General features: G+C 44.9%; 1 protein-coding gene across 1 annotated transcript; it reads right to left on the bottom strand.

Moving 5' to 3' along the window:
• Positions 1–2025: 2025 nt before the first annotated feature.
• Positions 2026–16093, bottom strand: SLC18A1 (solute carrier family 18 member A1). The gene is made up of 16 exons (XM_006265496.4): positions 15819–16093; positions 14549–14757; positions 13915–14278; positions 13141–13199; positions 12616–12699; positions 11992–12084; positions 11387–11476; positions 9996–10039; positions 8941–9001; positions 8689–8784; positions 5949–6027; positions 5268–5319; positions 4396–4459; positions 3807–3926; positions 3471–3604; positions 2026–2761 (listed from the first exon to the last, which is right to left on the bottom strand). Exons 2-16 carry the CDS (start codon positions 14670–14672, stop codon positions 2648–2650), a joined length of 1578 nt encoding a protein of 525 aa, XP_006265558.1. The 5' UTR covers positions 14673–14757; positions 15819–16093; the 3' UTR covers positions 2026–2647.
• Positions 16094–16801: the final 708 nt, after the last annotated feature.

Genomic DNA, 16801 nt, shown 5'->3' with positions numbered 1-16801 from the left:
CACAGTCAGATCCTCTTCTCACTTACCCAGTGCAACACCATCCATTTCAGCGAAGCTACTACTACTTTGTACTGCCATAAAATTAGAACCAGGCCCTTTGCCTGTCCTTGTCGGTTGAAGAAGGAAGGGCAGTTCAGCTTTCAGAGTAGAGGCTGCCTATTATTATGACCCTGAGTGTACTTTGTCAGTGTACAGCAGCCCTTATTATCTTGTCGCCAGATCATGCACACTCCTGGGAGCTTCTGCTTGTGCAGATGTGTCAGATGAAACCAGAGCATGCTCCAGATGAGCACCTCCATCTTTTGCTGAGGGGGTGGGTGACATTTCTGTGGTGCATTGTAAAAAATATGAAGACGAACAGGAAGACTGTGCACACACCTTCACTTGATTATGGGTTCGGATACAAGAGGTTACTCTTCAAGTTCTTTTCATAGATGGCATAAATAAAAATGTCTAAACACGTGATAGGCAAGGTTTTTGAACCTTGTCTGCCTATGTGCTTAGACCAATATGGGTACAACCAACACCCCTGTCAACACATGATGCACAGGGAAGCAGAGTGTTATAAGCTCATCCTGGTTGGCTGGGGTGGTTTTCAGATTATCCTGATTCTTGCAGTCCATTTGCTCTCAGTTGAGAAGACCAGAACTAGAGATGAGGAAGGGTTCTGACTTTTGTGCCCCATTGAACCAAATGGTGTATCCCCAGCTGAGATGCCCAGAGCCTGTATAACTGAGGAAGAGCCCATTATGTTGGAGCCACTGATCTGGCTCATCTATATTCTCTCTGAGCCCCGTCAGGTACGTTTCCAGAGCAACCAGCTTCAGAATATGCCCACATGAGGTTAAAGCTAATATTTAACTGGGGCCTGCACTGGAGAGGTGTCAATAGATCCCAGCACAGAAAGGCTGCTCTCCCTGGGGAAAGCAAACACACTTTTCATTCAAAACCTTGGCAGAACAGGCAACCAGGTGCTGATTTTCTGGAGAACTGTGGAGGGGAACAGGAAGATGAAAATAGCTGACATCTGTGGATAGTATCTGAGCTAGTTATTCCTGCGGGGGCTAAGAAAGATGATTGCATCATCTTTGGGAGAGAAGAGGGGGGGAAATGATGAATATGGACTGATCTCTAGGGATGTACTTACAACAAGCACAGACTTTTAGTTGTGAGCTGCAAGGTACCTAATCTTTCCAGTGGTTATTTCTGCTCATATATCTATGACTGTACTCCCTGTCTTCTTGCCAGCAAGATTGCTAGCCTCGTGCTCTCAGGCCCTTGAGAAAGGTACATCAGCTGTTCCTTTTGGCATGTGAGATGGGGAGGGAGAGCATTACACAGCAGCTCATTCGAAGCAGAGAAGAGCTCATGCTGCTAAATTTGGAATTGGATTTTAACACTACCCAAACTCCAGGTTTTTAGTTTGGTCTCCTTCTTTGGAAGAAGATGACATCCTGCTTGACGTTTACTGACCATTACATAATATAATAGCTTAAATTTCTCTCTCTCTCTTTATGTTCCTGAGCCTCTTGGGATGATTTTGTTAAATCATTATTACAGTTGTGTGTACAACACCCAATGAAAAGGGATCTGTGTCCATGATTGAGGCTCTACCATAAATTGTTCATAATGAACCCGAACCCTCCACCGGGTCTCATTTCCTTCAAATGATTAAAGGTCTGGAGGAACTTTTATAAGCTGGGGGATTGGAAATCAAGGCAGTGCTTTAGTCTTGTCGAGGTCAATGCTAAATGCAGATTAAGTGAGGTACTGGATCAAAGCCCCAGGACTTTCAGAGCACGAACCAGAGGAACGTCTAATCAAATAAAAGGGCAACACATTTAGAGATGATGGGGCAGACTGCAGAAGGTTAATTCACCTGGTTATTCTCCTTGCCTCTGCATATTACTGAGGCTAATAACTGAGCTCACAAAAGGGTTAGTCATTGGTGTGCACATTGAGAACTTTTGCTGACAAAAGCTGACAGTGGGGTCCTAAAGCATGTAGCACAGGAAGCCAGACTGAGAGAGTGGTCAGCAGGTGTTTTTATTTTGCTACGTTCATGCAACCCAGGGGCACATTCACTCTACAAAGGTGTCTTTACTGTCAGCGCTGGCAGTGGTATAGAGTGATAGTTCCATGACGTTACAAAGGAAATTCATGCTGGGGATTATGTGGGGTCCCCAGAGAAGAAAAACCCTGAAGATACAAATAGCTGCATTTTAGCCTTCTCCAGTGCTTTTCATTGTAGGAACATAAGCACTTTGAAGTACCCAGTACCCCTGTGAGTTAGGCTGACATTATCCCATTACAGAAGGGTGGAGTGTCATAAGAGAATGCAGCTTTGCAAGGGCTGCCTCCAACTCTTTATAACCCCCTGTTTATAACATGTAAAGAGGTAAAGTGACTCTCCTTGGGTCACATAGCAGCTTAGTTAGTGGCTTAGCCAGGGATAGAGCCCAGGAGTCCTGGTTTTTGGTTGCCTGCTATAGATTATGCGGCCGCTCTATAGCTTAGGAATGGCTGCACGGTGGGGCTGGGACCCCAGGGTCCTGTTGATCCTGGAGGTGATCGAGTGATTCCTGTATGATAATACATCTGTGGTTCTGTAAACACTGCACAGGTTCAGAGCGTGTAACTGCTCCTCCTATTCCTCATTCTCCACCTCCTCGTCGCTGCCGTCAGTGAGAGGGAATTCCCTCAGGGGCTTCTGAGTGGCATAGCATTTGGTGTGCATGGGGCATTCCTGGTTCAAAATGGCCTGGGAATAGAAGAAAACTCATATCTCAGTAACAACAATACCCAATAATTAGCATAAAGATCCTATTTCAGCACACGACAGGTTGCATCCTGATGGCAACCTATCCAATAAGAGATGATTTGATTTTGGGGTTGCGTTTTTATAGGAGAGGGTTTTTTGTACTCCAGCTTCTTCCTCATGGCGCCTTCCTCCTTAAGCAGATACCCACTCTTCAGTGCATAGAAGAATCATTTATATCCTGAGCAGGGCAGAGCTGGAGCAGCTGAAGTATCATTATTAATACGAACAACCAAGATGCAGACTCTGTCATGCTGAGGCCGGTCCTGATACATAATAAGAGGTGTCCCTGCCTTCAGCTACTTGCAATTAAACTGGACAAGAGGTGGAAAGAAGGACAGGCACAGAGAGGTGAAGTAACCTGCCCAGGGGCACCTAGGAGGTTGGTGGCAGAGATGAGGATACACCTTAGGTATCCCTGATCCCAAGCCAATTCCCTGAGCTACCACCATACATACGGGTTTCACTTTTACTTGTCCCTTAACATGCCTGTCTCTCCAGCACCCAGCACCATTTTTTTTTCATTTCCCTGAATTCAAGCAAAAATCCACATCTTTACAGTGCCCAGAATTGAGGATAATATTCCAGGCATGTATGCACCCTGTCACATGTAAAACCTCTGGATTATCAAGACAATATACACCAAACTCACAATCTTCTCCTCTTTAGCCGGGGGGCTCCGCAGATACCAGCAGAGAGGGGCATAAGCTATGTTGATCACTCCAATGATGACCATCAGCCAGGGGAACCCAATGGCCCGTACAATTGCACCCCCTGTGGATGGACCTGGATATCAAGAATGGGTAAAAACACTTATAAATGGTTTCATTGCCAGTTAAGAGAGTTTGGTGTGATTGGTATAATTTATTCTAGTTGAGCTGTGTGCTCTGCGTTTGATGCCAACCCCAGGGCAGAGTAAATAATCTAAAGTTAACCCACTGGTAAATCACCATGTGTGCTGTCCCTGCAGGTAAATGGTAAGCCATACCAATAGCGAAGCCCATGCAGAAGGCCACATCAGCTATAGCGTAGACGCTGCCATAGACGGAGGCATGGCGGAGGTCCACCAGATACCCCATAATAGGCATCATCGAGGAGTCCACCATCCCTGCCACAAGCAAAACCAGGATTAGACATTGCCTTCTCCAAGCAAACCTCTTCCAGGCACAGCCATTCCCCACTGCCTTTCATTCAAGGATCTCAGCACACTGCATGTTCATTGGTCCTCAGTCTCCCTTTGTAAGATGGGTAAGTATTGTTATCCCCACAGGGAGAGAAATTGTGCTACCAGGGAAGCCTGGAGTAGGGTCCTGGTGTCCTTGCAGGACCTGGGGCCACCAAGATCTCTCTTGGGTGTAACATCAAGATTCGTGCCAGTGCAGCATTCCAAGAGGAGAGGAGATGCTGGACCCACGCTATAGGTTACAGGGCATCCTGGGAGTCCATTTATGGGCTGGCGGTTCTCCAAAGTCACATTATAGAGAACTTGTCTTCAAAAGAGGAAGATTTGAGCTCTAGGTAACTGGGCTTGCCTTCATGACTTTTATACAAAGCAAACAATCACACTGATCTCTTACCTATGGCAAAGCCAAGCCCACCGTTGGGACCAATCAGTCCATAAATATTTTGAGCAAGAGGCACCTTAGAGGGAAAAGAGAAAAGATTTGAGTGAGACAATGGGGGTGACCTTTGGAGATCTGTCTTTGCAGGGCACATAAGCTAGCATGATAGATAAACCAAGGAGACATTGGGTTTCTAATATGTGCCAGGCACATGAATATTAGAAAAATCACTAAGGACCAGACTGGCAAAGATATTTAGCTGCAGAGGGTTGCAGAGAGGGGCTTAGTAGGATTTTCAAAAGCACCTAACTGGGGTGGGTGTCTAATTCCCACTGAAAATCCTGTTGAGCACCCATTTGCTGTTTAGGTGATTGAAAATCTGGCTCCCAGTATAATATGCTGCTGAGCTCCAGAACAAAACCCCAGCCCGAAAAAAACAAAAGTCTCTGTGGCTACTAAAGAAGAGGTGGTTTTCCTATTTGCAGATCCTGGAGGTGATCGAGTGATTCCTGTGTGATAATACATCCAGAATGAAGAAGATGAGACACCAGTATTGCTTCACACAGCACTACAAGCACACCCTACTCCTGCTCTGCCAACACTTCTTAATTACTGTATAAGTAATGGCCTTCTTGTTAGTCACGTATCCATGCTCCACCAAAGCACCTTGATTTCAATTGGCAACATCTCTGGGTAATTCTGTAGGCTCATTCAGGAACCACCTGTCTTGGGTTTATAACATGGAAAAGTTCTGTTATGAATGTGATTGACATGTCTACATATTAGTTCATGCATGATGGGGCAATGGTGCATTTGTATTGCCTGGCTAACTTCTGATAATCCTTCAATAGGGAGGTCGCAAGGAGAGGTGGTGTTCCCATACTTACACAAAGGAGACTGACCCCCACCACAATCATTCCAATCAGGGAGCAGAGCCACCTACAATGAAGAAGGAGATGGGAAAAGAATGACACTCTGCAAAGCATTGGACCTCATGAACCTGGTTAGAGTATCAGTCCCTCCACACAACCACAGAGCCAAATAAAGACATAAGGTAAGGGATCTAGAGGAACAAGAGGCAAAATCAGAGTGGAGGGGTAGAAGACAATGAAGTTTCCTTACCTAGCAGGGATCCTCTCCTTACATGCATGGTATTTACTATACAGACCTGCACAGTGGAAGAGGTTTTCTTCCTGACCATAAAGGTTACACCCTGAAGCATGAGACTTGATTACCCTGATATTACTCTGAGTACACAGAAGTGCTGTGATTGGCATAAAATGATTCAACCTTATAAGAAACCTAAAAAAGCCCACCTAATTGACTCAAGTCCTGCAACATAGGTCCATAAGTCATTTTACTCTGTGCAATAGTAAATCTGTACCTTGGTTCTCAATGTACTGCCCATTTCTTTCATCTACCCACACTTCCTTGCCAACATCCTGTGTTATAAGGGTACAAATAAACTGTGGGGAAGGTAGGGTCCAGGTGTCCTTGCAGGGCCTGGGGCCATCAAGATCTCTCTTGGTATAAGCATCATGGTTTGCAACCCATTGGGTTCCACTTACCGCCCCATTTTGTGAGCCAGCACCCCAAAGAGGTTGGTGCCGATGAGGTAGGATATGCTGGCGGGCAAGAATGCCATCCCTGCAAGAAAAAGAGTAGGATTCCCCATGCATATACATGCTCTCCAATGTGGGCTTGCCAGAGGACAGCAGAGACACTTTCTGCCTCCACAAACAAGCTTGGAACCTATGTCCTTCAAGCGCTCCCAGCTAGATGGCAAGCTTTCAAGATGCTCATCTTTTTTTGCCCTTATTACTGGTGAAAGGTAAAAGATCTGGGCCCCATACTCTCAAAGAGGCCTTTAAAAGGTTGACTATGTTACATGCACATTTGCAAGTTACTCTCTCCAGTTATAAGCCCCCTTGTGAAGGGCTCCAGGTCCTTTGGGATTGGGCCTCCCCTTAGTCTGAATATGCCTCCTAACCAATCTTGTTATCACACCATCAGTCAGACAACACACACTTGATTGTGAGCTGGAAAGAACAAGTACAGCAAATGCTTGTGCAGCACAGAGCTACAAGGCAATCTGTGTGTGAGCCCTGTGAAGCAATGGTGACCCTCTTTCTTTCTTCTGTCGTTTCTTTACTATTTATCTGTGTTCCAGTCCCAACTAAGATCAGGGCCTCACTGTGCTAGATGCTATGGAAACTTATAGTAAAAGAGAGTCTCTTTCCCCCCAAAATTGAGATCTAGATATCCAAGACACAGCAAGGTGCGAGGAAAGAATGGCTGTTATTTCTATTTTACAGCTGGGAAACAGGCACAGAGTGACTAATTAGTTCCTGTGGGGTGTGTGCATTAGACCCAGGAATCGATCCTAGACCTCTTGATTTCAGTTCTTTAACCACTAAACCATCCTTCTCTAGTTTCTCTTTCTTCCCCTCCCCCTTTCAGCTCAGAGGGAGAGGAAATAAAAAAATACCACATAATTGAAAAGCTCATAGATTATAATTAAGTCAGAATCAAATATTTGTCTGCCTGCCTATTTACCAGCTGTTTATTTTTAATATACTCTCCTCCAGGCTATAAATAAATCATGGTCAACTCTCTCTGCCTGTTTATTAAGGCAGCTTCCTTATTGAAAGACACCGATTTGTCTTTAATTTCCTTTCCTCTTATAATGCTTATAAAGCACTGTTGACTCTGCCTGGGGAAGTCCAGGCTATTTCAGCTTCTACAACAAACACCAAGTAGGCAAAATGAAACAAGGAAATAAAAAAATCTGCCTTTATAATTGCTCTTAAGATGGATGCTGATGAGCTGGCCTGAAGCCCATAGTCCTATTGGTTTGCTGAAAGCAATACAAGGTACCACTGTATCCTGTGCAAGGTGGAGAATCAAGCTCCCTTAGACTAGTGCTTAGCGTTGGCACTTGAGAAGCATGCTTATGGGGCTTGTCTCTGGAGCCCCAGGCTTTTAGGCCCTCTGGACCACACTCAGCCCTGGGAGATCGGGGAGAAAAAAAGTCTGCTGTAACATCCTCCACCCTTGCTTAGTCACTCTTTCTAGCCAAGGCTGCCTGGTCCCTTATCGGGATCAGTCCTCCTGCTTATGGAGGTAATAATTTGATTTAGCTGCTCTCACCAGCACTGCTGCTGCCAGGTACAATTCAATTTGGGTTGTAAGTGTAGCTTGGAGCATTCCCCACGGTCATTCCTCAGCTAATTGGATTTTGTCATCATTTTGGGGGGAGGGTGGACAATGCTATCTCCTCATCACATTTCTTAGACAGTGGGTAATGAGCAGGTACCCTGCTGCCTCCTGGGGGCTCTCCAAATGGCCTTCTTTTTTGCAACCCATCTGGCCAGCTATGCTTTTTCCCCTGTCTAATATGACTTATCAGTGCTACCACAAACAGGCAATCTGGCCAGAACCCACCAGGCTTGCCACTACAAAACTGGCTTTTCTCCACCCACTTATTGCCTTTGTAGGAGGTCTGACCATTACACAGCTTGTGCAGTCATAGGGGAAAATCTGTTATGTGGCCACCACCGTAAGATCTGTATGGGGCCATTGCCCTCTGAAAATAGCCAGGTGCTTCACCTAAGAAAGCTGCTTCTTAAATCCATTTTAGAGCCCAGGGCTTGTTTTCACTTATGCTGGTAACTCATCTGCTTTGCCATGAAGGCATAAACCAAGTCACTCCAGTGCTGAAAATCCTCCAGTGCCTCCCCAAAATTTGCCCCATCTCATGCAGAAGGATAGATAAGATCTCCCACAAATCACTGGAAAATAATCATAGAGCCCTAGAAGTGCTAGGTGCCCATTTCCTGAGTGGAAACTGCATTACTGTGAATCCATCTGCAAGACAGTTTGATTCCCATCCTAGTTCTGCTGTCTTCCCAGTTTCACTCCACTGCCTTCAGTGGAATGGTTCCTGAGTTACAGCAGTGCCTATGTGAGGAAAATCAGACCCCAGGTATTTCTGCATCTTCAGTCAGGAATCACTGTATACTCTTATTTGTATGTGGCAGGGAATGGGTGACCCTCCTCCAGAAACATCAACACATCCATTTCCCCATCTTGCAGTGTTGCAACAATCCATAATCTGGGAGCACTTGTCCCCTCAAAGGCAAAAATAGATCTAATTTCTTGCTTATTAGCAGGAAGGGCTAGTGAGCAGCATCCTCAGTTCACTGTACAGATGGCTTCTCTGAGCAGATTTGATTTGGATGTGACACACATACAAGTTGTTCAGTAACTTGTAGACACGTGCAAAAAGCTGCAAAGCAAGGAACCTACCTAGCTGCCACTTCGGGGAGCACATGGTTTGCATCATCCAAATAGGCAAGGTGGGTTCCAGCATTGCTACCCCCATGTTAGCAAAGCAAAGGGCTCCTAGGTGGGAGAAAACAGAAGGGAACACTCCAATGTAACTGTCCACATTTTGATACGTCTGCCTGATTACAAACACAGCAGAAGCCCCTGGTGAATATTCTTAATGGCAAGATGAAGATGTCTAATGAGGCACTGGAGGACTTAGCCACCTCTTACCTGCTGCAACCAGGATGTAGGGATCTTGCAGTAAAGTAAACACTGGGGTGCCTGTGGTGCTCTGTATAAGACAGAAAGGGCAGGGGTGATTGCAGCGAGCGCTTTAGAGGAAGTACGCAAGTCAAATCAGCTGCTAGGCAAGTGCATGGTCCAGATTGTGAACCAGCCTGTGTGTGTATAGGTGTGTGGCCCATGCAGGGAGACTGACTTTCTGCATAAAGGTGTTTGGCAATATTACCGTGCAGTTGTGAGAGCCAAGATGGAGAAGCCCCACAAAAAGCTGGTTACACTGATTGATTTCCCAGGGGCTGGTTCCCAACTGTCCCTTTGCACACTTGTGTCCAATGTCTCTGTGTTTATCTTAGCATCTTTTTCAAAAAGTCATGATTCAAAGAGCCTGTGTGTCGACTCAGTATACCAGACTGGATTTTCCAACCATGATATTTCTTTCATGCACTGTTACTGTGACATCAGCCTACTCAGTCCTAGAAAAAAATTGTTTCAGGACACTCCTCACTCAAACAGGGCGAAGGTTTTGGGGTATTTTCAGATCACATAGCTGCTTAGAGACTACACAGCAAGTCCTGTTGTCACTGACTAAGTTCACCTATGTGGCTGGCAGCATCTGGAAGGCGAAGCATTTGCTTTTCCCAGTGCATCCTCTGGACCCATAGCAGAATTCAGCCAGTTTCCCAGGAAAGGCTGGATTTCTTTCTGTTGCACCAAGTCAGACTTTGCTGTCAAACACACTAGTGCAAGCCTGTAGCAGCATGGCTGATGTCACCTAAATTTCCTCAGATTTGGGCTGAAGTCACTGAGATCAGCGTGTGGCCCAGTAAGGTAGTAAATACTCCTGTTAAGATGTTTTTACCAGTATTCAGGAAGGTCACTACCCAGGCAATCCCCATCACTCCCCTTTGCCAATGCATTCATTTCCATCACAGCCATCTTTCAGAACTAGCAATGTCACTTCAGTCTTCCTCAGTAGGGAAATCCAGGCTTGTATTGTTCACGCTATCTAGCACAAAGCCATGCACACTCATGTTTGTACTTACTTCAGGGGAAATCTTAGAAGGCTGCAGTATGCACAGCTGTAAAGCTAAGAGAACAACAACATTATTTACTTATACCTTGGCATGTCATCTCATTACACCATTACTTCTTGTCTCATGTGTAGAATAGGAGCCCCTTCATTGGCACAAGCCCCAGTAATCCCATGTGTGTGCCTACGAGGTGCTCATTCAATGGCAGGGGGAGTTACGCCCTTGTCCTACTTGCATTAAAACCAGTGGCAAAGGAATAAATTTATCGGGAGCAGGATCCGGGTGTTATACTGAGAGCTGCTTTAAACAACCAGAAAGCCCTCAAATATGCAAACAAGCTATGGTGAGCTGAGAGCCACTTCGTAAGCAGCATCAACTGGGGTGTGTAGGAAACCAGAGATAGAAAAGACAAAGAGGAAGATATTCAGAAATTCCTGAGACTTAGCAGCCTTGGTTTCATTTCCAAAAGACTTCTCCATGCTTTGATCTCTTCTGAAAATGGGACATGACTAAGTTGCTTTTGAAAACTCCCCCCCGTTAGATGGATTGCAATCTTTTTGTGGCAAGGACTGCCTTTTCGTTATAAGAGTGTGAAGTAATGGGGCCCTGATCCTTGGCTCAAGCCTCAGCACAAATAATAAATTATAATAGAAACAGGATCAGGTCATCGTGGCCATTCTACCAGCCAGTGTAATGTTCTTAGGGATTTTATTACAGCTTGAAATGGCAAAATATTACAGGCAGAGCAGTAATGATGGCTGTAGTAAAAGATGCCTAACACTTTTATTACATATAGCAGGAACTAGTATGGATGTCTCTAGTTCTGTTGCCCTAACATTTGCCAGTACAGGATGGGTTTTTTTCAGTTTATAATTTTTTCATCATATTCTGGAAGGTACTATATAGCCTGCAGCACAATGTAGTCATGCTCTAGTGAACAAGGAACCCCGTTTCATTTTAGCAAAGGCCAATTTACACCTGGCTATAGAAAATAGGCTGCATGCAGCACCAGATGTATTTGTTAATGGGCGTTACGACTTTAGCCAGTGCAGAGAGCTCTTAACTTGTACATCACCGAACATGTTATCCATGCCAGAAAAACAATCAAATAGTTTATCGGGGCTTGAGGATCTGTATCTATAAATCACACATCAAGGAGGTATGTGTCACAAGGAGGTGGGAAACAGGACACAGTATTTAAGATCATATGTTTCTGAATGCAGAACAAACAAATATAATAACTAATGATGACAATAGCACCAGTTGCATATTACCCTGTCTGTTCCTTCATACAAGCCTGTGAGGTTGCCTCCTAGCTCTGCCTTTGCAAACATCTGAGTTTGGGGTTGTATTTGTCTGTGGAGTCACGAAGCCCAAACTGGCTGGCAGATTCTGTTACTCACCTCCATCCAACAAGGCCAAGAATGCCAGGATCAGAAAAGGGGAAGATTTTCCAACAAACTCATACATCACACTTCCGAAGGGGGCCCCAACTGCAAGGGAAATAGCTATGTCAGTGAGTGCAGAGGACATAGGGAGGAAAGGGTATGATTTCAACAGTAATAGACCTGAGGCCAAAGCCATGACCCATTGAAGTTAGTGGAAGGAGTCCTGACAGTGCCAGTGAAAGGCCTGTATTAGAACCTGGTGTCTTGTCACTCTTAAAGATCTTTTACTTACACTGTGTTATTTGCCATGTTAAATTAAAGATGCTGGGGGAGAGAGGATGGAGACATTTTATACTCAGTAGCTGTTTTCATGGTGAGAAAAAAACCTCCCATCAGCAGAAAGGGGCTCCGGGGGTTTGGCACGGCAGAGAGGATGGGACTAGGAATGAAAATAGAAGAAGAAAGGGCAGCCGTGCCTTTCTGAAAAGAGCCAGCTTTGAACGTGAGGGGCGACAGGTGCTGTGGCAGTGCAGAGAAGGGCCTGGTGGAGCCAAGAACTAAAGTCTGGAGAAGGATCAGAGTTTTCACTGGAAGCTCTTTTGGGAGCAGAGTTTACTTACCAAGCACCCCCAAGGCCAGGCCCCCTAATGCTATCCCCATCGCATTTCCTCTCTCGTAGTCGTCGGTGTACACACTTGCCAACATCCCCAGGCCTGGAAATGGAGGGTAAGAAGCGTTGGGTTGGATTTGACTTCTTGCATTTCATCCCACCTGGATTCAGGTGTGTCTCTCACTCCTGGGTTCCACCCTTCCTCCCTCCTATGGCTTGTGCTCTCTATTACTGTGCTCTTTATTAGCATCTGCTTGGGTGACCAACCGAGCCGTGACGAAGGGGAGAGGGAATTCTCAGCTCAGAGACTCCAAGCCTCACCCACTAAACACAATGAAATCTGATTCTCAGGCTGTGGGTTATAACACCTGAGGTCTGTTTTGAATGGACTTCCTTTCACCTGCTTCCTCTGCTGCCCAGTGTTGCTACACTCCAGTAGGAGCTTCTGGGCTGGAGAAAAGGTCCTTGTGACCCTCCACTCTTTAAACAAGCCACCAAATTCCTCCTCATTTTCTATGGCTGGTGGCTTGAGAGGCACCTTATGAACCCAGATAACAGTTCAGAAGCTGTTTGTGGGGTACCATTCCTCCCAGCTGCCTAACTCGCACCTCTGCCTGTAAGCTAGTGCATTTACCTGCTACTGAAGAAAAAGATGAGCCAATGCCTTGGAGAGCTCGAGCCACAAACAGGAGGGTGTAGGTGCCCGAGAAAGCAAACACTGAGGAAGGAGCAGAGAACACAGAGAAAGATGGAGTTGTATTTGCTTCAGGCCCCAATTAAAATCAGGTCACACTATGCACTATACACTATACACACAGACCTATACACTATAACTATACACACCGACTTAGGTTCTCTGAAGGGCACTTATAAATCTTTCCTCATTCCTGGTCCAGAGGAAGGGAGGTTATGACTTATCTTCTTCAGAGACTTTTAAAAACTAGTTGTGCTGCCTAGGTCCATCAAGGGCCCCAAGAAAACAAGAATGCTGCTGCAGCTCAAATGCCATCATTTCTGGGCAGGGAGTAGGCTGCTTTTCTCTATCTGATTTCATGCATGGGAGCCCTTGGTTCCAAGCTGGTTTCATTGCTGATTAGTACTGGATCACTGTAATGTCCCTCGGGTAAGCAAGTAAAGGCTGGAAAAAGGCAATACTCACTGACTGTAGAAAGAAACATAATGATGAATCCAATGAACATGGGTATGTGGTATCCTAGCCTAAAAAAGGGAGAAGACAGTCAAGAACTCACAGAGGATTTTTTATGCACGATCAAGAATTTGGAGCTAGTGCCCAGCAATATGGCATGTGTGCCTCTGAATATTTCCTGTCTATGTATATGAGAGTGACTACATGAGAAGGGGGGAATATAGATATACATATATATTGGTGTATAGCATATATAGTCATATGTATGTGTGTAAACATTTGTATGAGTACATAAGACTGCATTTATTATGTGCCTGTGGGTGTGGTGAGTATGTGTGTACATCAATGTGTGCGTGTTTTCTTTGGGAAAGTGAGTGTGTAACACCACTGGATGTGAGTGTCAGCAGATATACATGTATGTGAGTGCTTTTATATGGAAACTGAGGTGCATCATTGTATGTGTGTGCAAGCATGTGTCTCCACGTAATACTGTAATAAGTTCTAGACTCTGCACAGAGGTGCAGATATATTTTGCTGACTCTTCCTGCCAGCTAGACTAGGTGATTCCTGTCCTGGCTCTAAGTCAGAAATGTCTCTGCAGAGGTGGAAATGGGGCACAGAAATACAGAGGTTCTGCAGGGAAATCACTTGGGAACACACTAATTCAGGGGGAGAATCACATAATACATTGGTGTCCTTGGACCAGCCACAAGAGTAGATTGCAACATGAATTTTGTTAGAGCATTACAGGACATCAGTTCTTTTATAGCCTGGATGATGACTTACCTGTTGGTAAGGAGACCTACAAAGGGATTGACTGTGAGCTGTACAAGGGCTTTGGAGGCAAAGAGCAGTCCAACGCGGATATTCTCATCCATGAGGAACTCCTCCCCATCCACACAGCTGTTTTTCGGTGGCATGCTGGTCCCATTGAGCAGAAGTAGGCTGGTGCTGGCAATTCTGCTTGTTCCCTCCGTAGTATTGTCAACAGTGTCATATGAGACTGTCACTGTAGTGTTGTCAAAGTAAGAGAAGACTGAGAAGGGATCAGCTGCAGAGGGCATGGGGGTTGCCATGGTCTGGGTCTGGAGAACAGAGCTATTGGTGCCTTTATATTCAGTTGCATAGAGGAAGGTGGGGATGATTGGCACTGGAAGAAAGTTAAGGGAGGAAGTTAACTAGTGTTTTATGTAGCATTTCCTTTGTACAGATGGGAATTAATGATAGGCTACTTGTGCTGGCTAATCAAATGCAAAAGCATCCTTTTTTCCAGACCTGTAGCTCCAGCTATGACTCGAAGGTGGGATGGAATGACCAACCCAACCCGCTTAATTCATTTACTGATTTTAAAGGAGCCTGAATTCTTACTACATGCAATGGAGGACAACCTGACCTGTACACATGCACACACACAACATACCCACAACAGTGAGCAGCATATTGTCCAGCAGCAGAGCAACAAACACGATCACCAGCACCAGTTTCCGGGACTCCCTCCCCTCCTTCAGCCACATCCAGGGGCTCCATCCTAGAGGCTCGGGCATGGCTGGAGACCTCGCAGTGCTGCTTTTGTCTTTTGGCTCCTCTCTCTGTCCCACCTGCCTTTCAGGGCTGAGGATGTTCTTTAACCTTGAAGAAACACCATTTGTAAAATGTCCAGTAAGATACAAAGGGCCTGATCTTAACAGAAATCTTTGCATCAACCTCAGGGAGCTTCTGATAATACCCATAATGAGCGAAAGATGAACACATGGCTCATCTTCCAAATGCCAGTCACTTCCATTATCTCTGGACCCATTCTGCATTTAAAATAGGCGCCTAGAAGTGAAATACTTTTTTATTTATTAGTTTCTCAAAGTACCCAGTCCCCCTTTAAGGCGCCCTTTAAGCCTTGATTTCTCCAAAATTTTGGAAGCTATCAGCAAATATCAAACTAGTAGGTTCTCGATAACAATCTCTGCCTCTTCCATTCCACATTCCATCTTTGGTGACTAAATCACGTTTCACAAAGGCATTTTATTTTCCTGACCCATCATTTCATTCTACTGCATTGAAACGTTATAGCTAAACTCAGGACTTACAAAACAACCAAAAAATGGAAAAAAAGAAAGAATTAAGAACAGGGCCTATGAGGGACTGAGGAAGGAGTGAATAAATTAATCACAAACCTGTAATGAATTTGCACTGAAACAAGCCAACAAAAAAACCCAGTCTGTTTATGCTAGGCTGAGCCATTATACCATAGATGAAACAGGAATAAAAGAGGATGTGGGTCAGAACTAACAGTTCTCCTGTTATCCACTGGTTGATTTATGATGTCTTGTGCAGTGGCACTTCTCTTTCTACACAGATTGTTATTAAAGCATTTTTTTTCTGAACTCTAAGCTAGGAAAGCCACCCATCAGTCGCTGGGCTCAGAACTAGGGAATATATCCTCCTGTACCTCCCAGTAAAAGAGAACAAGGAAACACATGTCAAATGAACAACCGAATGAATACAGAAGAACCAATATGTAAAGAAAGAATGTAAGGGAATCATATATATATATATATATATATATATATATATATATATAAATCATATGTATATATATATATATATATAAACTCAGGCTTTAAAATAGATCTGATCATTCTGTTCACACATCTACACACAAACCTGTTGCATGGAGTAGCGAGGAAAAGACTTACCACAGAGCACATCTTGGTCAGTGGAGCTGGCTGCTGCTGGGGCTGACAGTGTCACTGTTCTCTGAAATGACTGCGCCCAGTGAATTTATTATTGCCTTTTATCTGAGAAGGATATGAATGTCCCTCTTCCATGAAGATTTAATTGGAACTTCAAACAGGGTCCATTCAGTTCTGCAGCTCCCTCTGCGTCAGAGGCAGGAAGATGGGGTGGGGTGAACAGGGGAGGTGGGAGGATAGAGTTTATCTGCGGCAGTGAGGTCCCTGTTCTTCACAGCTTTTCATCAATGCTTATCTCTCATCAAACACCTTAACTCTTGCGTGGACTCCGGCTGTTCTGTGGCTTTCCAGCTATCCTCTTCTGTGGTGCAAATGGGTGCTCTGTGTTCTGAATGGCCATTTCCACTCTACGGGCTGTAATAATAACAACATTAAGAAGATCACATTATGGGGCAGAAGCCAGAAAATTAGTGCCATTCTTCTGAGTTCTGAAATAATGACCAAAGGGACAAATAAGGCTTCTCACATAAACTGAAGAGGCAGCAAAGAGCCCATTTAGTTCCTGCTTGGTTTTCACCAGATTAAAACAACTAATGCAAAAAATTATGAGCTCAGAGGAATCATCTGGATGGGTTGAAATGGAAATGGGAGTTGCAACTTCTTGTTTCCGATTGCTGTCTTCCCTGTTCAAATATTGAGTCAACATTAGCCAACGTCACTGCAGAAACAGGCAGATTTCACCGGCTTGCTCTCTTGCGGCGCAGGGCTTGAGGGTTAAATCTCACGCATTGTTCTGAGAGTAACATTTTGAAAAGGGCATCGGTGTCTATTTTAGTGTCAGTGTTTGTTAGGGAGGCAGGAATTGCGTCACTGTTGAGCGCAGGGTTGGTGGGTATATGTGTACAATAGGTGCCTCAATATGCATGTGTGTGTGAGCTTATGCCAACATGTGGATTGAGGTCAGTACGTGTAGATGCTACGTCATT

The sequence above is a fragment of the Alligator mississippiensis genome, chromosome 7 (genome assembly GCF_030867095.1).
Source record: "Alligator mississippiensis isolate rAllMis1 chromosome 7, rAllMis1, whole genome shotgun sequence".
NCBI classification, from domain to species: Eukaryota; Metazoa; Chordata; order Crocodylia; family Alligatoridae; genus Alligator; species Alligator mississippiensis.
This window is presented reverse-complemented; position numbering and strand designations above follow the sequence as displayed.